The 21846-nt window shown below is 37.8% G+C and overlaps 1 protein-coding gene across 8 annotated transcripts in view; it reads left to right on the top strand.

Annotated features, from left to right (window-relative positions):
* LOC118403116 (E3 ubiquitin-protein ligase NEDD4-like) overlaps positions 1 to 21846 on the top strand; it is a 34945-nt gene that overhangs the window by 10820 nt on the left and 2279 nt on the right. Inside the window, exons 5-29 of one of the 8 annotated variants that reach the window (XM_035801607.1) lie at positions 2416 to 2466; positions 2975 to 3028; positions 3694 to 3755; positions 4562 to 4573; positions 5292 to 5421; positions 6371 to 6555; positions 7215 to 7398; positions 8890 to 8928; positions 10500 to 10526; positions 12179 to 12304; positions 13827 to 13988; positions 14694 to 14748; positions 15062 to 15132; positions 15813 to 15878; positions 16368 to 16534; positions 16798 to 16866; positions 17202 to 17323; positions 17916 to 17986; positions 18433 to 18528; positions 18840 to 18913; positions 19199 to 19259; positions 19572 to 19631; positions 19835 to 19942; positions 20394 to 20490; positions 20943 to 21015. In XM_035801607.1, coding sequence (XP_035657500.1) covers positions 2416 to 2466; positions 2975 to 3028; positions 3694 to 3755; positions 4562 to 4573; positions 5292 to 5421; positions 6371 to 6555; positions 7215 to 7398; positions 8890 to 8928; positions 10500 to 10526; positions 12179 to 12304; positions 13827 to 13988; positions 14694 to 14748; positions 15062 to 15132; positions 15813 to 15878; positions 16368 to 16534; positions 16798 to 16866; positions 17202 to 17323; positions 17916 to 17986; positions 18433 to 18528; positions 18840 to 18913; positions 19199 to 19259; positions 19572 to 19631; positions 19835 to 19942; positions 20394 to 20490; positions 20943 to 21015 — 2222 coding nt within the window. Of the gene's footprint in view, positions 1 to 2415; positions 2467 to 2974; positions 3029 to 3693; positions 3756 to 4561; positions 4574 to 5291; positions 5422 to 6370; positions 6556 to 7211; positions 7399 to 8889; positions 8929 to 10499; positions 10527 to 12178; positions 12305 to 13826; positions 13989 to 14693; positions 14749 to 15061; positions 15133 to 15812; positions 15879 to 16367; positions 16535 to 16797; positions 16867 to 17201; positions 17324 to 17915; positions 17987 to 18432; positions 18529 to 18839; positions 18914 to 19198; positions 19260 to 19571; positions 19632 to 19834; positions 19943 to 20393; positions 20491 to 20942; positions 21016 to 21846 lie in introns of all 8 variants that reach the window. The other 7 variants (XM_035801598.1, XM_035801624.1, XM_035801642.1 and 4 more) reach the window with 7 other exon arrangements.

Below are 21846 nucleotides of genomic sequence, written 5' to 3'. Positions count from 1 at the left end.
GAACATTGTCTGTCAGGTCTCAAAATACCACCTGCATATGCAGGTTAGTGCAGGTAAAATTGGAGCTGTGTAGGTATTTCTGGTGTCTACCTGGCCTGCACCTAACTTGCACTGGTCCATGGACTGGGTTTTGTACATAAATGCCCTATAATGTAACTGTATATTGATTGTCATTAGCTGCATTGACTGATACCACCTATAAAGTATAAAATAGAAAGTAGCAATGGTTCCTGAACAATTTAGTTTATTATCCATACTTCCTAAATTCAAAGTGGTGCAGGTAAAGTTTGTCTGGTGCATGTAATTTTCAATGTACCTGCACCAGTGCAGGTATGCAGAAAAAAGCATTTCAAGCCCTGTCAGTAAAACAAGTGTGCAGAGTCAGTAAAACAACTGTGCAGAGTCATTTCAAGCCCTGTCAGTAAAACAACAAGTGCAGAGTCATATCTCTGCACTTACATGACCCTTCCATGGGGCATTACATCACTTTTGGCCGGTTGCCAACTCTAGCAAACAAGGATAAGTGCTTCAGAGAAAAGGTCTTCCTTCTTTGTTTTCATGTCACTCTGTACCATTTGTTGTGATTATACAATATTGAAAATAATCCCAAACATGAAAGTCTTCTCATAAAGATGGAAGAAAGCTATTTTTGTATAGATGTTTATTGTTAAAATAAGAGTTTACACTAAGATGATGTATAATTTAAACATTTAGAATCAATGATTCCGTATATATTTGTGCCAAGTACTGGTCAACAATAGTAGCATCCAAAGCTAAAAATATTTTTTTTACAACAAATATCAGAGGTCAAAGTTTACATTTTGTCTGTATGTAATTGTGATGGATGTATTGATTAGTCGAATTAGGTCAATAGTACAGTCTAGTTTTAATATACAGGCATATAGCTACTGGCAAGTGCCATCTGTTTTACTCCAAAGGGTCTGCAAAGGTTTTAGCAGTGAGGCATTATAATATCTACTAAACGTATTACTGACCTACTGGGGATACATATCATTACATCATTGTCTGGAAAGCTTGGCACACTTCAGAGCCTATAACCATGTATTCAGTCACTGTGGAGAATTAAGTTGTTGAAAGAGCAATTTTCTCCTGAACTCAGGATATAAGTAATGTAATGTTTCATAAACCAATATGCTTAAAAATACAGCTTCCCTCTTGTAGAGAGTGTTACACATGTAGTTTCTACTACAGGAAATAATCTGGTACCGTCTATATATCGGGCAGCGTTATTTTAACTATGTGCAACATCCACCTTAGCCCCAGGGACAAAAAAAAATTCATACACGCTGCCGCGTGTTAGGCAAATAAGGGGAAGGAGTGGCAGTGACATGCCGTGTGTAGCGTACAGGAAGTGTTGTTCTACGCACAACGTGTTATGTGTTACCGGTATGAACAGTTTGTAGCGTTGATTTCTAAACGTCAAGAAATAGCCCTTAAAAGGAAATGACGCCCACTGCACTGTCTGGCAATTTCACATGATTGAAAATATTCAGCAAGTCGTGGTAAGGCACTGTCTTCCATTATACTTATAGCGTGCATGGCATGTGTTTTTGTTTTGAAAGGGTTTGCATTTACGTGAAATTCAAACAAGAGGGAACATGTAAACTTGCATAGATATGATTTACATTGTACATGATAAGATTGAATGTTATGCACTGTTCTGTGTATATTATTATGTCTGGTGTGTGATTGCCCATGCTCATATGATTACCATATTAAGGTAATCCGTGGGACTTCGGGGTTTAGCTCCTGATGTATTTAGAACACTGTTTCCAGTGGCAAAGCTTTTAAGCTCTCTGGGTTTTCTGTCCTATTCAACGGTTCAAGGGAGCAGGGATGTTAGATATTACAAGTAACATGATTACGTACTAGCATTTAAAACAAGAATATACAAAAACCAGAATATGACATTGAGTTGGAATATGTTTATAGTAATGTCTTGCACTTGTAAGTAAGTATGAAGATTCCTATTGATCTAATCTAAGAGATAACAACTTGAATTACAGTTGATTACCACTCAGGAATATACCTTGGGTCTTTGGTATAAACAAAGAAAAAAGGCACTTCATCACATTTCATTTTAGGCTATTGTTTGCCAAATAGTATTTCCCTGATAAATTGTGTTTCCTATGGAATTTAGTTAAAGTGCGCATACCTTTGACATCAATATTGGTAGATCCATAATGACGATTGTAAAATTTGTAATAATCTACTGTATGCTGTGAAGGTTTTTGAGGGTTTCATCTATTTCTTGTTTCTTACAATGTTTATTAGGTCAACTTAATTGATATGCAAAGTTCTAAGAATACAATAAGATTATTATGTACCAAATGACTAGTATTATGGTGCAGGTAACATGTAGTACATAATTGTGATTCATTTCTCATTGTACAGGTTGATCCGAGGTGTCGACTGCTGTTTGAGGTGTTTGATGAGAACAGAGTGGTAAGTAAAACTGCAGAATCTAAGTTTACAATTATGTAAACCAAGTGTTAATACAAACATACTATGTAGATTTCTAAAAAGGTGAGAGATATGTTTTCCAAGATTTTTGACAATGAATGAAGTTGTATGAGAAATACTGTGAATGAAGCATTGGTGTATCTGTAGACATCTTTTTGGGATATTCTAGATCAAAGCTGAACTGTAATTTTCAACACAAAAATTAGACTTACCAATATATTTGACTCCAATTCCAGTCTTTGTCAAGGAATGAACAATTCGTTGCCTCTGTGATGTCACATTATGCAGATAGAACACGTCACCTAGTGACCATAAGTTACAGAAAGTCTATGGCACCCCTTGTCTCTATTAAGGATGGTTGTAAAACCCCTGATGTAGACAGCTTATTTTATTCCCTTACTTCGTTGAGTGAGACCAAGTGTCCTGGAGTTGACTCTATATGTATTGTCTCTATATTGTTTGCTCCATTTTGTGTTTTGTGATCTTTCAGACCAGAGATGATTTCCTTGGACTGGTGGATCTACCACTCAATAACCAGATCCCTGTAAGTAGCAGTGATTAGGAGTGTTTTTTGCTTTTGAACAGTTGCATGTAAGTACAGTGTACCAGAATTGAACCATAATGATTCTACTTCCTTCTATGACCTTTCCTTGGTCCCATATTCCCTGTCCTCCCAATCTTTTCCATTTCTTTCTTCTTTCCTTTACACATTGTTTAAACTCTATTCAGCTGTACAGCTTTCTGGTCTACTTATTATATTTAAAAAAAAGAGAAAAGTATTGTTCATATTTTGTGCATAAAGTATAGGCAAAACAAATGACTATTAACGCTGTACGCTGCACTATGGATACATGTATGTTCAGTTTTTTTTGCAACGCAGCCAAAGGCTGTGTTTTTACCCATCAATATCAGTTTATTGATGGAAATTGAAATTGTTTTACATTGAAAAGGTAATAGCCTATGATTACATATTTTATGGTTAAATGACCAGGTATATTCATATTCAAAGTCAAAGTTCTTGTCAAATTTTGACCATTACATTTGTACACTCAAAAAGCAAGTGTTCGATATATTCAACAGAATCACACACAGTTCTATTGTTTGTCACTATTCCTTGTTTGCATTAACGTGACCCATGTAGGATATATATTGTATACGCAGGTACTTCTCAGTATGTGATTCATGACATGTTTTGGTGTATCTTTACAGACAGAATATCCTGACAGAGAGAGGCCATATTCCCACAAGGATTATCTCCTCCGACAAAGAAGGTATATATATGACATCATGCACAAGTATCTTCAGTCATGTGTTTGGGTTTAGCTACAGTAAAGTGATGCTAATACTGCAGGCTTTATAATTTGTATATACACCTTTTTGATACTGCAGACATGACATGAAAATGGATCAATGAGGCAAAGAAACAAACAAACAAAAGTTATTTATAGAATCAGCTCACATTCAGATTTTTTCCCCAAACTACACGAAGTTTCTAAATATATATTCAAATTATGATTTATGTAAGTAGTGTTATGCAAAAAAAAAGCAATTTAGAGTAGCGTAGGGATGTAAGATGAAAACGTAATAATTCAAACATTTGAGGGACGTCCAGCCATTCTCTAATTCACCTCACCTCACCTAGTCCCATCCTCATCAGGAGGGTCGGGGACTATGGTTGTCTCCAGCACAAGTCTTCGCCATTCCTCCGATGTGCTAATTGCCATGCTATCATTGGTTGAATTCCTGATTATGATGGACAGTCTTTCGTTCGCCTCGTTTTTTATCTATCATGTCCACTGTGTGAAAAAGGTGTATTGAGCTGCTGTGATGGATAATGATAGCGCGTTGTATTTGTGAAGTTGTATTAGGTTTTCTTGTAAAGTCTTCAGTACAGTATACAATTTTTATCTGATACACTTTGTATCTATAATGTGTATATAACTTTCTTTAGACTCGGGGGAGTAGAAAGTAGTAAGTAGAAAGGACTTTATTAAATATTAAAAGAAATGAGTACATATTTTGCCATTCTAAAATCTTACTTCTTTTTTTCCTGGTCCTGATTTTTACCCCATTATAGAGCGAAGAACAAGTGAGTTCAGTTTTGATTTGGACCCACAAATCAACTTCTCTATCATCTTTAATTATTTAATCATTATTACGAACTCAACTTATTTAACTTTTCTAGAAAGGTAAAACTTTGAAAAAACATGTAGTTTTAGCTATAGCTTGTTATTGAGACATCAAATATGACAAGAAGAAGTTTTCAATTGTAACTTTTCTGCAGGCACAACACTGCACCACATTCTTAATTGTCTTTTTTGTTAAGACCTTTTTTTAGAGATTTTGATAGAGGAATTGATGTGTGTTGTAAAACTGCTGGTGAAAGCACAACTTCTGTGGGCACTGTATAGGTTTGTTTGGGTGACCAGTTGGAGCAATCTGTGAGTTTGATGAACATGCAAGATGTATTTATGTTTTCCCAAAGGAGAAAACATATTGTTTTTGCTGGTGTTTTCTTTTTCTTTCTTGCTCCTGGCCAAAAAGGGTTTACAGAAAAAGCTGGACTTTGCACCAGGCCTGGCTATCACATCAGGCTATTCAGATATTGCCATTCATAGCTCCAATTCTTTTTTTACTTACACACACTACTTTGGGGCGAGCCTGAAGGTATAGATAGTATTGTATGCGAGTGAGCAGGAAAACATTCTGCTTTTAAAAATAATGTTGCTTTTACATTTTTTTTCTTTTTCATTGTAAAACACATTGAATCTATAACTGCAGCTGTATGTTGTATCTACCTTTCTCAGTACAAAGTCGCGAGTGAGCGGCCATCTGCGGCTGAAGTTGGCGTATGTACCAGCGGTAGGATGGGCGGAGGGGCAGCAGCAGCCCAACGCAGAGCAGCAAGAAGACAGGGACGAGGTACAGATACAAAATGTACAGTCATGTAGTAAAGAATATAACACGGGGTATTCCATATCATCCCAGATACCAGTCTGACCTTGGGTAGGATTGCTAGAGGACCGGAGGGTTGTACGAGGAGTACAACCTGCTGGAGGACTGGGAATGAGGGTGATGCTGAATACACCGTGTTGTAATTTTTTTTATCATTGTCATATCTTCTTGAGAAAACATCTGCTTCAATGCAAAATTTGCCTCTAGTTCAGAAGTTCTAGTTTACCTCGGTCCCAGCTGTATGTTTGTAACATGAATAAAATACAACACGGTGTATTCCGCATCACCCTCGGTCTCCCTCCGGTTGGATCGCCCTCCGGCCTTTGGCTGTCGGGCAATCCTTCCCGCGGTCTGACTTGTACCTCGGGTGATACGGAATACACCGTGTTGTATTCTATATTTATATAGAACTCAGCAACACCTGTATCGAAAGTTATCCTGCTCCAGGTATGACATAAACGTTCAATCAGACAATCCTGACTCCTTCATTCACTTTTGTCAAGTTTTTTGCACAGTTCATAAAATGAATGGCACATAAATGCATATACAAGTATACTGGCTAGAATTATAATGAATGATTTTATCCATAGCCTGGTTGGGAGATAGTGGACATGGATGCAGAACCCAGACATATAATACGTGTACATGTATACTGGCAAGATACATTTGCAATAATATTACTTGATTTTGTCCTGTCATGCGTAGCCTGGTTGGGAGATAGTGGACATGGATACAGAACCCAGACATATAATACGTGTACACATGCACTAACTAGATACTTGTGCTGGAATAATGAATTTTTGTCCTGTCATCTATAGCCTGGTTGGGAGATAGTGGACATGGATACAGAACCCAGACATATAATACGTGTACACATGCACTAACTAGATACTTGTGCTGGAATAATGAATTTTTGTCCTGTCATCTATAGCCTGGTTGGGAGATAGTGGACATGGATACAGAACCCAGACAGCCCCAGGTGCAGGGGAACTCTCCCTCCCAACCCTCCCAACCGGCTGCCATGCCCCAGGGCTGGGAGGAGAGACAGGATGCGAACGGACGGACGTACTACGTGGACCATAACACCAGACAGACAACCTGGCATCGCCCCTCAATGTAAGGAAAGAAAATGTTTTGTGAAAAAATGTCATGTATGATATCTCCTGTAAAATATGACGTAGAATACTGGTTAAAATTGCTTAGGACACTTGGTAACTTCTAACTGTATACACTCTCAATTTATCTAAAGATACAGAAGAATCCCAATAACCGTCATTTGACTGAACGTAGCATTTCAGAACAGAAAAATTTGTTGTGTTGATGAAGGTTAGACACTCAGGTATTAAGATCTGTATTAAGAATCCGTCCAGTTTCTTGGAGTAATTTTTGTATTGTGTAGAAATTTTTGTTCTTTACATTGCTGTCAGTGAAATACCAAACATATCATCCACTACCACATCCACTACCAGCTAACTGTCTGTTGTTTCTGTTTGTCTGTGACCAGAAGCCATGCACCAGTACCACATCCACTGCCAGCTAACTGTCTGTTGTTTCTGTTTGTCTGTGACCAGAAGCCATGCACCAGTACCACATCCACTACCAGCTAACTGTCTGTTGTTTCTGTTTGTCTGTGATCAGAAGCCATGCACCAGTACCACATCCACTACCAGCTAACTGTCTGTTGTTTCTGTTTGTCTGTGACCAGAAGCCATGCACCAGTACCACATCCACTACCAGCTAACTGTCTGTTGTTTCTGTTTGTCTGTGACCAGAAGCCATGCACCAGGGGGGCTGACTGCACAGGCAGCAGAGGCCGCGGCCACGACCGCACAGGAGAGCAACAACCGGCAGGCGGCGCAGATCTTCCGCCAGAGACGGCAGATCAGCGAGGACATGTCCACACCTGGCGGGGCAGGTGCCGCAGCTGCAGCCGCGGCGCTGGTGGAGCTACCTGCACAGGTGTGTAGAAGGGGACTCTTCTTTCTTTTTATAACCAGGCTTCATTGGCGAGTATTTAACTTCTCTATTGGAGTCATTTTACAGTGTTGTGAAAGGTACATGTAAACTATATATATAGTAGGTATTCCTTTTTGAGTTGACCTAGACCTGCAGTATTATAAACATCAGAAGACATGCCTATTTCCATTTAGAACAGGTTGACATCACTGCATAGCTGCTGCAGTATTCTCCACTTATATATACTCTCTTTGTTACTGTTAGGATAGTGTCAAGAAGTGTTACTAGTAAGCACTTTTAAATGTATAGTATCAATGTCATGATTATAAATTTTAAATGATTCATGAAGTAAATAGAACTGTTTGTATCAGTCACTGAAAGAAACAATTGAATTGCTGATTTAAAAATCATGGAACACCAAATGAGGAAAAAAAAACTTTCAATCATGTGGCCTGGCAAAGGAAGCTAAATATGATTATGTAGTATGGGAGAATGTGAATCCATGTAGGCATGCATATGTTACCCAGCTAGTTTTGCACATAGCTTAGGTTAAGTCAGCTGAATGCATATCCATCCATACCGTTCACTTCGCTCTGTCTTAAACCTCAAAGCCCCTAGCAGCACTGGCTAACGTAGTGCTCAGGAAAGGCTTGTAGGTACTTACCTGGTGCATGGCATTACTAGAAGAGAGTTTGGGAGCAGGACACTATCCCATTGCTTCAGCATCTTTAAACATCCCGTATTATCTGTCTGCTCTGTGGCACAGTACATGTACAGTAGTTGGTATGTTATATCAAACCTTCCAATATCAGTAGGCATCAACTGATGCATCATCTGTTAGTATAATAATGTCACAGTATTAAGTCTATTATAAGGCAACTTCAGAATGTAACACTGTGTTTTGTGTCAGTCTCCCAGATCATCATTTGTCATATCAAAGAAAAGTATTTTTAAGTAGTTTCAACTGCTGAATATATACAAAGGTAGTATATATTATCGCAAGACAACTAGGTTGGTGCTTCAACTTATAACAGTTGATGTCCAAGAGGGCCCAGTATATCAGAACAAGACAGACATGTTATGTTCAGTCTGGAGGAGACTGAATGTAAAAGGTTTGAGCTTCAAGCGTTCACTGGTATTGATGCATAGACCCTGTGTGCAATTAAGTGTACATAAAGTGATACACTGCTGAGATTTCTGCCAAAATCAATGTCAAGTGCATCCTGAAATGCCCCAAATGAACAGAGTTTGTTGCTTATTGATCCAAGGCTCCTCTTTTGGGTTTTGTTATCATGACATTTTGTCAGAAATGACAAGATTAAAAGACTTCTTTCTTCTATACCTCTAATTAAGTGAATCAATACAGTGTAGAGCACTAAAGAAAGCACTGTCCAGGCCTTGGTCACATCTGTGAAAATGACTGTTTGCTTTGTTTGTATTTAGTAAAAGTGACTCTTTGTATTCAGCGAAAGTGACTGAATGTTATGATTTTAGATTGCGTCCCAACCTCGACAAGGCCCGCCCCCACCAAAGGTACGTTGACTTCCCCTAGTAGACGGAATGAACTTCCTTGAAGGAGTGTTTTTTTGGCTTTACCTTGAGACGCTGTGCTGTCAGAGATGCATTTTCTTAGCTTGCCTCACTTACATGTACCTGTAGGACATTCTCGCTGCTGTAGCGCTCTAGCATGGCATGGTGTGAATTACCATATCACATAGCTTGTCTTTTATCGATAAACCTCATCATCTTTTATTGACAAAATCGGTCATGAACACCATGCTTGTTGGACATCCAACTGCAGGTGAATTTACAGAGTAACACTCTTCCAGCAGGTCACCTGGTGGAATGCCTGTAACTAGGGGTGGGTACCGGTACAGAAAATTCAGGTTCGGTTCAGGTCCAGAGGATCAGGTCCAGGTCCGGACCTGAACCTGGACCTGATTGTCTGTGGAAACTTGTGAATGGATGATACTCAAAAGAATGGTCCATTTCTCTACAAAGAAATCTGTTGTGTGAAGTATTTGCCTGGCGTTTTAGAATGCTACAACTTGTACAAGGCTAACTGCCTCTGTACAATTGACTGTAAAACTTGGTGGAAGTGACTATAGACTCTAGTCTACTTCGCTCTTGTCATTTTGTTCGACAGATAAGCCCCAAAACGTGTGAATGCCTGATCATATAATCTGTTCATTTTCCAATAGGTCCAACAAGCGGTTCACCAAATTTTTTCAGGTCCGTTTTTTGTGTGTGCCGGTACCCACCCCTACCTGTAACAGATTTTCCGTGTTTTCAGACAATTCTTGACAATCTACGGATTTTATTTGCTCCTTTGTTGCTCCTTCTGTTTTGTAAAGTAATCACTTGAATATTCTTCTCTTAGAGGTAAAACATACTAGTAGCTAAGAGACAGACTGAAAATTATTCTAGGGAATGAAAATGCTTAGACTTAGAGAAGTGGACACTGGAGATAAAAGCAGCTAGAACACTATACAATGCATTCAGAAGCTCCTAACTTTTTATGAAAGATAGAGAATATTTTCAGTTCATCCTGTGGTTTGGGTCTTAAAGCCAGGCCTTTACACTTTTAAGAAATCTAGTTTAAGTAATAAACTATTTATATCCCTTAGCTAGTACATTCAGGTTTGTGCTTACTACGGGGTAATTTTTCTTATTTTGACTAAACTACTCCATGGCCTTTCAAAACCAAAAACTTGAAGGTAAATTGCAAACAGTTCAATGTAATATTCAATTTGTAATAAGGTTCATATTAAAGTTCTTTCAATGCTAGCAAGGCTTCCATTAGGGTCCATGTTTCATAGTAATAGTATTAAGGGGGTTTATAGTGGATACCATGCAAACCATTCCATCTCTCAATTCCATCTAATTACATGATATAAAATGGCAGGTGTGTGGATATGCTTAACCGTTAGTTGAAACTTTGTGATTGAATGGGACCAGATAAAAAAAGGTCAAAACATGTGCATTCCAAAACATACAATGAAACAATTATCTGTATATCTTACAGTTTAACGATGCACTACAGGTTAGCCCCAGATTTTAATTTCTTTGTTTTTCTTTTTCTTTTCCGACCCTTTTCTTGGTAGATCCATCGAATGAGTGTGAGGTCAGAAGTAAGTGTGGTCTTCTTTTTTTCTTTCTTGCCTCATTGTCAGGTTAGATTAGGGCATGGACCATGAAGAAGTATGTAAATTGCACAAATCAGAATAAAACCTGTTTGCATTAAACCTGTCATTCAACTCAGTGCTTCAATCTATGTTGTATCAGTTTGGATTAAGCTATATATAGCACTTGGCCTATGACAAAAATGTTGTGTTTCCGAGTGTTGAAAACATTTATAAAATCATTTCCCAACATGCTCTGCTAACTTCTGTTATAATACAAACTTGTGCTGGTACAATGTATATCTAAAGTATATGATTAAGATATGATACTGAAAATACTGTAAATGCATTTAAGTTTGCGGTGATTTAATTTTGCGGTAGCGGGAAAATGGACTTTTCGCGGTGGTTTTAATTTCACGGTAGCACCATGCATGTCTCTTACTGTTATGGAAAAATGTTCGCTGTGGTTTTAAATTTGCGGTGAAGCGGCCGCTGCGAAAACCGCAAACATTAATCCACCGCAAAAATTTCTGCATTTACAGTACCAGTTGGCCTGTTCCATTTCAGTTTTACATTCAATTTGTTAAACTGTACTCATTGGATCCTTTTGCCCAAAATGTGTCAAAGAAAAAACGGAAAATCCCTACCCACTGACCCTTTTTTTCTGGGCTGTGATCTGAAACACAACATTAATTTTGCTAGGCCTCATCACAGTGTATGAAGTCATATTGAAGTCATACACTATACCATTTACAACTCTTAATGGTCCATGCCTGTGACAGTTTTCTTTAGCAGTAGTAATGTTCAGACTGGAGTTTGTAGTAATTTCTCCTTAAGACTGAAATAGGGGAATAGACTATGTACATCATTTCTGATAGTATCTTCTCTTGATGATTGTTCATCCTTGTTGTTAGTAGTTCTTCAGTAGTGTTTCAAAAACAGACTGATTTGCTGATTGTAAAAAAATGATGCCATTGTTATAGGTAGTAAAATAAATCTACAATATTTTGAGATATTATTTTATTCAGGAGTCTCTAATGTGAGACTAACATCAGCCAATATATCAACATGATTGACAGCAACAGCTTCAAGTTTAATGTCTTAATCTTGATAATCATTTTGGGGAGTAAATTTAAAGAAAACCTTCCAAATTAACAATTTTCAGTATCCATGTATGATCTGATTGATGTCAAGTGAAAAAAAATTGGGACATGCCAATGTTACTGGGTACATGTATTGTTTCAGGTGTAGTAACATTGCTAAGTTGACAAAGAAAATATGAATATAGTCATGTACTAACTGAAGTATTAAGAATTTTGAGAATATGAAGCACAGTGTCATGATGTTTCTTTCTTATTGATAAGTGTAACTGACAAAACTATCAATATCATTAGATGATAGTGTATTACTAAGATGCTATTCACTACTAACAATTCCAAATCCATTTACTAACAAACTTTATCTAATCTGTTCTGTATGTTGATTTACTCCCTGATATTAAATTGCATGATTTTACTTTCCGTAGTTTGCTGAAGGCAAATCCTAATTTTTTCCAGCATCATCTTCTTTTTCCAGACATCTTCTCCCAGATGAGTTGTAATGCCTTGAGATGTAAAGAGGCTACTAGTAATAGTGTTAATGAAGTTGTTCTATTGTTCCAGTCTCAGCCCCATGGCCAGTCGGACCGGGGTGCAGAGATAGAAGCCCTCCCCCCAGGCTGGGAGATGAGGTACACAGAGGGGGGCCGGCCCTTCTACATCGACCACAACACCAGAACAACTTCATGGGTATGCTACATGTTGTATCTCATTAGGCCACACCAATTTAATTCATTGGTTCACGGATTTTTTAAGAAGAAATGTCGAGGGACAGCACGGAAGAATAATGCAAAAAGTCTGAGCTCAAGATAAGGGCTACTATAAAACATAAAGAAAAATTAAGTTTTCAGCTTGAAAAAAAAAAAGCAAACAAACACTCTACAACTGCACAGTAGCTGCATCTGTTTGTCCATTTGACCATTTTTTTAACAATACAATGTAGGAGTGCATGGTTCCGAGAACTAATTAATTAAATCTGTGTGGCCTCAGTTTGCTTTACAGCTGTTTATTGAGGAGGTACAATGTATCTCACTGAAGCTGCAGTATATTGGCATCATCTTTGGGACCTAGCAATTTTGACAGCGCAAGCAACGAAGTTCATTGATCAAAAACTACTAGTAATCTTTTTATGGTTTGTGGTCTTGTTTTAGTCATACTTGCACCTTTTGCATCCTTCCCATTATAATATAAAGTCAAGTGTAAAACAAATTCAATATAGACAAAAATGCAGAGATGCTATCAATGTACCACAGTCTAGTGAGATACCCCTTTACATGCTAGTGTCATCTGTCTAGCAAGCTGGCTTTCTTTACACATCTTGTCGAAGCAGCAAAACTCATTCTTTTGACTTAGGAACAGTAAAACAGTGTTGTAGACCCTCAAGAATGCTTGTAACCCTGTGTATTGTAGTTTCTGTGACGTACACACCCATGCAAGCACAATGTCATACATTCCACTCATGATGTATTTATAGAGGAGGATTGGATTTGTTTTCTTCCCAAATAAGAATGTAAACAGGATCCCCGCCTTATCAGATCTATTTGGGGGATAAAGACAGCTCTTCAGATGCTGAACACTCTTAGAACTGGGGTGTTGGGTACACAGATATTCACAAGCCATACTGAAGTTGGCTACAGACATTTCTGAATCTAGGTTTTAGCTCCTTGTGGTGTCATTCAAGCGCTGGTATCTCAAAATGTAATCCTTATCATTTATCCCTCTAAAACATCAGTTTAAGACACTGTTTTGGAATTGTCTTATGGAATGGGAATCATATGTTGGTGAATCCACCCTGGCTTCTGTTCAAGAAAAGGTATCTACATGTACTGCATATTTAGCTGTTATGTTCCTGACTTTTGTATGACTTCTTAACTCTCAAGAAAATGTTGGATATGTGAGGGTATGACCTTGAGTTAACCTTTTAGTGCAATAGTCAACTTTAAAATTTGTCTCGGCTGGCTACAAACATGTACAAGTTATTTACATGTACAATTTATTGATCTTGGAGGGATGCTTAGTACTTTATGTTGTTATTGTTAATTTATCATTCAATCAATCCTATGTTACTTAATTTGATTTTCTTGTCGATTTATTTGCAATGATTTTGCATCAAATGGCTCCCTTGGAAATTGGTTAAAGCTAACTGAAGGGAAAGCCCTGAAGATAAATAGATAAAAACAAGCGCTAAATTTCTGTTAACGTTCCGTTACAGCATGACCCGAGACAAGCCGCGGCTGCGTCTCCCCAGCCCCACCGCTCCATGATGCCGCGTGCAGCCACGGTGACGTCCCCGGCAGCGGGCACCCTGGACACCCCTCAAGTCCGACAACGTGCAGGGTCCAACCCTGACCTCTCCCACCTAGGACCACTCCCGGTTAGTCCACCATAAGTCTTTGTAATGATTTGATACGTATTACTGTAAAACGTTAAATGTTTGCAGGGATTGAATTTTTGCAGTAACGGGAATAGAGTGTTTGCGGTTCAAATAAGGGGATAGGCGGGCAAAACGCAAAACAAAATTTCTGTGGTGGTTTTGATTTCTCAGTGAAGGCCACACCAATTTAATTTGTTGATTCACAGATTTTTTTATGTGAAAATATAGCATTAGCGGACATCATGCAACGGGCAGGGAGGAAAACTTAAATATGACCATGTCCACTCCTTAAACCTGAGTGCACCAGAGCATACGCCTGGTCCCCAGGCTTTGTTTTAATGAATTTTTCCAGGCATATTTTTTTTTGTTTTGAAAATCCGTGAACCAACAAATGAAATTGGTGTGACTGAAGAAGTCATTGCAAAAAACGCGAGCAATAAAACTAATGTTAGCATTTACCTTTTTACAGCACATTCTAATGGACGCACTACTGTTGGGCTTTGTATCCATTTGCACCATGTCTGAATTCATTTATAGCTTTTTTGGTGATGATAAAGTTGCACAGTCCCTAAACCTTAGTGTCATGTTTATATTTTCAACAACTGTATACTGAGTGCTTGGTGTATTGCATCCAATGTTGCTTAATACATGCATGGTTTATTTTGAAAATGTATTGAACATCACTCTTTAACTGTTGTTTTCCAGTCTGGTTGGGAGGAGAGAGTACACACCGATGGGAGAACCTTCTTCATTGATCACAGTGAGTTATTTACTAAAGTAATGTTGAAGCTAATACCTCATATGCATGTCAAGTACAAGAGGTCTAGATCTCTCTTAAAGAAAACTTGTTTGTCTACTAGCCTACTACTAGAAGGTAATCTATTCTTGTACCTGTAACCAAATTCTTGTATCTTAACCAAATGTTTCTGAATTACATATTTTCAAAAGATGTATACAAAAAATATTATATGTTTAACTTATTGTATTAAGACGAGTATAGACAAGTTATGTGTAATTGTGTCTCACTTTTCATTGATAGATTTGTAATGTTTCACAACTATTGTCCTTGCCAGACACCAAAAATACCACATGGGAGGACCCTCGACTAAGCAGAGCCTTCCAGAATGCTGCATTGGCTGGACCGGTTAGTCTTCTTTGGATATATTTGATTAACTTGTTGATAACTGCTGGGTCAATACAATCAAGTATCAAAGGGGGCTTTATTCAAATGGGCCTTGCTAACAAACATACTCGTATATCCAGTCTATTACCAGTAGCAACAAGGTTGGTTCAACTGGTCAACAAGATACAAATTTTTGTGGTATGTGAAAACATTAAATGTCATATACATGTCATGTACATGTACTACAAAATGTAGTATGCTGGTCCTTCAATGTGCAGACAATGAAGGACAAGTGTTTCTAGTTGTCTACACAATCAAATGATTCATGATTAATCCCTAAAAGAAAAGCCTTGTCAGCAGGATTAGCTTGTTTTTAGTTGTGTGAATATCAAGCCATAGAATGGATGATTTTGATAAATTTTTACAAATTCTGGACTTGTGGGATGAAGAGGAGTGTATTAATATTAGAAGGGTAAATGCTATCTTTACTTTTTGGTACTATGCAGTTTAAGTCTTATGATATCTGTTGTTCTCACAATCTATTGTAAAATATTCCAGGGCCTTGTTACTGTTAAATCTGTAGTCAGCAAAATTTCATCAAACAACATGACAGGATTTAGAGTTGCTCTCTTGATCTGTAGTAGTGGAAGGAATGTTGTCCATTTTTTTCTGATTGTCACATCTTTTTTTCCCCAATATAGGCTGTGCCATATTCCAGAGACTACAAGAGGAAGTACGAATACTTCAGATCCAAACTGAGAAGACCTGTGAGTCATTTTCCATTCCTACATTTTATTACTTGGAGCTACTATTCGTCATATAGAAAGAACTCTTTGAATAATAATAAATTGCAATTCAGTAATAAGCTAAATTCTGTGAGGAAGGAAATTTTACCTATTGAAATTTGTATTACATTACTAGTGGCATTACAAGAGGCATGATACAAATGAGGGAGGGAGTTTACAGTGTTTAGTATCAAAAGTGTCAATACCATTGTTGACAACTACATCTGGTGTTCCTACCACTACTTGTGTACGACATGCAGTTCAAAAATTGTGTCCATACTGTAGTTTGACCATATTGGCAGACAATAAATTGGGGATCAGTCTATAAGTCAAGAACACTCGTCATCTCTACTAAGCTGTGGCACAGAACATACATTTATATCAATTCATATAGGAACAAAATTAGATCAAATCAAAGTCTTGGGCATTAGTAAAGGCATTAAACTTTTTTGTGTACTGTGTTTACAACAGGCCAACATGCCCCAGAATCAGAAGTTTGAGATGAAGCTGCACAGAAACAGTATTTTGGAGGACTCTTATCGAACCATCATGGCCTGTAAGAAAGCAGACAACTTGAAGGCCAAACTGTGGATCGACTTTGAGGGGGAGAAGGGCTTGGACTATGGTGGAGTGGCAAGGTATGTGATACATGTTTCTCTATTCAGCTATTACTTAGTATTAGTATTTGTGTGGACTATACTACATGGAATGCTAGCTGTCAGTCTATTTTAATGGAGCTTTGTATTTAGTAAAGCAGTAAGTTGGTCCAAGTGCTGCAGAAATGCATGGAAAGAATAATGACAAACAGTATTATTTTCGTAGTGAATGCTTTTGAATGCAAGCATAGTATTATGTGTACATGCATAATGCAGTTGAATAAATTTGATGCTTTTTGTTCCAGGGAATGGTTCTACCTCCTTTCACATGAGATGTTCAACCCATACTATGGCTTATTTGAGTACTCAGCAAAGTAAGTCAGACATTTTTAATAATACATTTATGTATGTGAAAAGGTGATATATACATTTGGCTGTTACTACTTGTCATAACAATACTTAGTTGATTAAAGAAAATGCAATCATAGAAATGTGGGAAACTCTGCTTTGATAATTTGATGAATGTTGATCATATATGTGGTTCATTGAGAATCTGTATTTGATACAAAGTGATTAAGCCATTGTTTTGGCATAGTTAAAGTATTTTACACCAATCGCCTAGACTGAAGCATTTTTTATTGTAAAGAATTGCCATATAATTTAGTGTTAACATGGATACATCTTAAAACTGTTTCTCCTTTTTTTCTAGTGACAACTATACACTTCAGATCAACCCCAACTCCGGTCTCTGCAACGAGGAACACTTATCGTACTTCAAATTCATTGGCAGGGTGGCTGGTATGGCTGTGTACCATGGCAAACTCTTAGATGGTAAGATGATATCACAGATTTTCAACAGATGTTCATTCTTGGGGAAGTGCTTAAAATAAGTGATAGACATGTGCATAGCTTCATTAGGTCGATAAGTCTTAGTACACAATCAAGTGTTTTATTCAACTGGCACTTTGACAGGGCAATTCCAACTGGTTTACATAGCACTGCAGTGTAGGTGTCACTGCTTACAGATGCAATCCCAAACGTCAAGTATTTACACGTATACATACAAAGTTAATGCAGAGTATTGCGTTGATACTTTACATTTGTGACCGCATCTGTAAGCAGTGACACCTAGTGCTGCAGTACCATGTGAACCAGTCAGAATTGCCCTGTCAGACAGACGGTCACCAAACCATGGGTTGAATAATACACTCAGTTGTGGGTACACGAAGAGTTGTGTTACTCAAGAAGTGATACACCATGCAAGATAAAGAGACCAGGTAAAGGGAAAATATTCAGAATCTTACATTATAATTCATGGTTGATGATACATGTATATATTCTAGGACATGTAAGAAATGTTAAATATGAGAATAAGGTGAATGTTGAAGACTGATCAGTGAACTTTTTATTACAATTCTTGCAGCATTCTTCATCCGTCCTTTCTACAAGATGATGCTGAAGAAACCCATCACACTGAAAGACATGGAGTCTGTGGTATGTCTACTAGTATAATTTGTCTTTCATGTCAAGATGGTGTTGAAGACGAATGCCATTTTTTAATGACGTCTGTCCTATGCTGTAGATAGATGAAAATTAATGGATATGATCACATGTAAATCTTAATCTACATGTAGTACACCCTTGCCAAAGACAAACACAGACATTTTCAATCTACATATGTCATGGCTTAACTCGATATCTACATGTTGTAAGTACATGTATTTAGCCTAATACAGGTGTAGCGCTTTACAGATACTTGTAGAATACTTTTATCGTACATCATGTCAATGCACCATATTTCTGTCCATATTTCTGTAATCATACATCCTGCAGTTTTTTAAATAGACTGGTACACAAATATATGTTATTGTATTATCATTCCTTGTGCCACATACACTGGATGATTGGTGCTACATTCTGTTTGCTACTCTCCTCCCCAGGACAGTGAATATTACAACTCCTTGGTGTGGATCACAGAGAATGACCCAGAGGACCTTGACCTCAGGTTCTGTGTGGAAGAGGACCAATTTGGACAGGTGACTTTTTAACTGGCAGCTTTTGTTTTGATCACTAGAAATTGAAAACCTTTGATACTGTATAATAGTTTATTTTAGATCGTATCTTCATATCGTATATTTATGCTAAAATCTGAAATACACATTTACATGGTTTGTGCATGGAAAATTCAGACTCTTTCAGTAAGGAGCTTTCCTCCTCTTCACTACAGTTAATGGAGATTTGACCTATCAGGACAATCAACAGAAACTGCAGTACTAGACTGTGTTTTTCCTAAGACATTATGCTCTCTAACTATCAATAATAAGGTTTCATTTTTTCTGCCCTGCAGATGGTTACAAAGAACCTCAAAGCCAACGGTGAGGACATTCTTGTCACCAACAGCAACAAGAAGGAGTACATCGAGTGAGTTAAACCTCCACCTTAGAGCAATACTTATAATTATACCGCCTTTTTGTTATGCTTTGAAAACATTATGTAATTGTGCCAAAGGTAGAGTGAAGCTGGTAGAAAACCGATGGCATAAAAAGGGTATACATAGTGATTTTATAAAAAGTCAAGATCATATGAAATGTTACATTGGTGAAGCAAGAGATGAACAGATTTTATTGCCAAATGTGTTGATGTACATGTATTCAGTACTGTCAGTTTATGATGCACAAACTCATGATCATGTTGTTTTCCCTCCAGCCTTGTTATCAAGTGGAGGTTCAGTTCTAGGGTCCAGGAACAAATGAAGGCTTTGATGGACGTAAGTTGGCTGTTTGAAATTTGTTTTATATCTACCTATAGGTAGCATTGTGTGCTTGATAGTTCAACAAAGTACATGTCTATGATTTGTTTTCTTGATAAATTACCTTTTCATTGTGAGTTGTGTTACTAGCATCTCTATTCTTGATTGTACTAGTTGATTCTCTTTCCTTGAAATGGGGAAACATTTTGTGGTGGTTTTGAGTTGATGGTGAAGTGTTAATCTTGCAAACATAAAGTCATCACTATCATTTCTGGACTTACAGAAATGACAACCATCTCATGATCACTATGATTATTCTTTTTCTTACAGGGTTTTAATGAGTTAGTGCAACAAGAGCTGCTGAGTATTTTTGATGAGAGAGAAGTGGAGGTATGTATTTACCTCCATGAAAAGGAGATATTGCTTTTGGTGTGTCTGTTTTTGTCTATGTATATATTTCTGGTCAGCATGACTTCAGAACCTATATGGATGGATTGTACTTATATTTTTGTTTGTAGCGGTTAGGAAACGATAGTCAAGGTCAATTGTTATCATAATTTCATATCTGATGAATTTTATCTGCCTGTATCCAGCTGCTAATGTGTGGACTGGGAGACATAGATGTGAATGACTGGAGGAAGCACACAGCCTACAGAGGAGACTACAGTGACAAACACCCCATCATCCAGTGGTTCTGGAAGGTAGGAGTCAAAATACATCTTTTTATCTGCATGTATGTTTTTTAAAGTACGCACTCAGCACCTTGTACCTGTACTTAACATATGTGCACAGAAGTATAGTATGTCTATTTCACAATATGTTAACTTGTCGAAGGTAGGAATCTGCCACAGGATTATATTAGAGAGGCCTTATGGTGTTGATTTAAATTCTGATGTACATAACGAAACTTAAGTTACACTTTACATCAGTGCCTGTACTTTAAGTTGAGTTATGTACTGTACATCTGTCTCAGAAAGAAACAATGTTTACCTACTTTATAATGTACAAACACAGTAAGAGAAGTTGAAGATTTTCCAGTATATGTACATGTCAATTGTTTACAGAAATTTACATAATGTACAATGTACAATCTTTCATTCATTTGATGCCCAAAATGACATATGACATATATGTGACCCATGTGTTTCCCAGGCTGTGATCCTGATGGATCCTGAGACCCGTGTTCGTCTGCTCCAGTTTGTTACAGGGACCTCCAGAGTTCCCATGAACGGCTTTGCAGAGCTCTGGGGTAAGTTGTGAACGCTGGCTATGTAGTAAATGCTAAAATAAAGTACTGTAAATGCAGAAATGTTCGCGGTGGATTTATGTTCGCATTTTTCGCGTCTGCCATTTCACCGCGAATTTAAAACCACCGCGAACATTTGTCCTGGGCATTAAGATACTACAGTGCATGGTGCTACCGCGAACTTAAAACCACCGCGAAAAGTCGCTTTTCCCGCAACCGCGAAATTAAATCCCCGCGAACTTAAATGCATTTACAGTATATCACAGGTAACAAATCAAGTACACTGTACATTTATATGTTTACAAAATAAGATCAGACTGTATTTTAAGTGTCACAGACATATGCAGACTGAGTTCAGTTACAGCTCATGAGCTAACTTGATGTGTTGATGTGCTGTATGCCCACCTGAAGTAGTAGATCCCAATCGCTAATTCTTGTACATTTGTGTTCTGCAGGCAGTAACGGTCCTCAGAAGTTCACCATAGAGAAATGGGGAAATCCTGACCAGCTTCCCAGGGCACATACATGGTAGGTGCTTCACTCAGTGCTATGTTATAAAAGTGGTTAAAGTTCAGACTAAGGACAAAGCATGACCTGTAGTATTGCAGTTACTGTACTGCTTTGCTACAGCTTATGTGTTTTAGCCAAGCACACCCCTCCTATATTGGTTTCTTTTATGTACAAAGGCGTGATGCTTGTGTCTGAAGCTCCCTTGTACACAGTGCCATGTCATCATCCGAAATAAAGAATGCAATTCCTTACAATATTTCTGAGCTGGGGCCTACCCTAGACATCGCTAGAATCAAAGTCCAGCCCATACTCGCCATAGATCCACGGAAATACAGATGGCAAAGCAGTGCGGTTGTGTTACAACTTGTGCCACGGAGACATGTTGTACAGTAGTCAAAATAGTGTATTCTTCATAAGGTCTAGAGATGCGTCAATGTAGGTCAGACATCCAGGTAATGAGATACGCCAACAAGTAGTTATTCAAACAACGGGATATGGTTTTGAAAATGGTGAGACGTTTCAACTGGAATCCACCAGTTTTCGTCTATAGAGTTAAGGGATTTTTTGCATTTTGCGACTTGCAGTCGCAAAATGCCTTCTGGCCAGTGTAGTCGCCGTTGTGATGTTGTGATGTTGTGATGTTGAGATGAACGGACCTGTTCAATCCATGCCAAACATTTCTATACCTGTTAAAACAGGCATTTCTTCAACATGTTCGCACTAGCGCAGTGGTAAAGTTTACGCATTCTAAACCAATGCACCCGGTTCGAATCCGGGGAGGTAGATTTTTTTCAATTTTTTTTTCTTTTTTTCATCCATTAAAATACTAATTTTTACATCCATTTGGCC

The sequence above is a fragment of the Branchiostoma floridae genome, chromosome 2 (assembly GCF_000003815.2).
Source record: "Branchiostoma floridae strain S238N-H82 chromosome 2, Bfl_VNyyK, whole genome shotgun sequence".
NCBI lineage: Eukaryota > Metazoa > Chordata > Leptocardii > Amphioxiformes > Branchiostomatidae > Branchiostoma > Branchiostoma floridae.
Note: the sequence above shows the minus strand (reverse complement) of the source record. Positions and strands in the feature narration are given on the sequence as shown.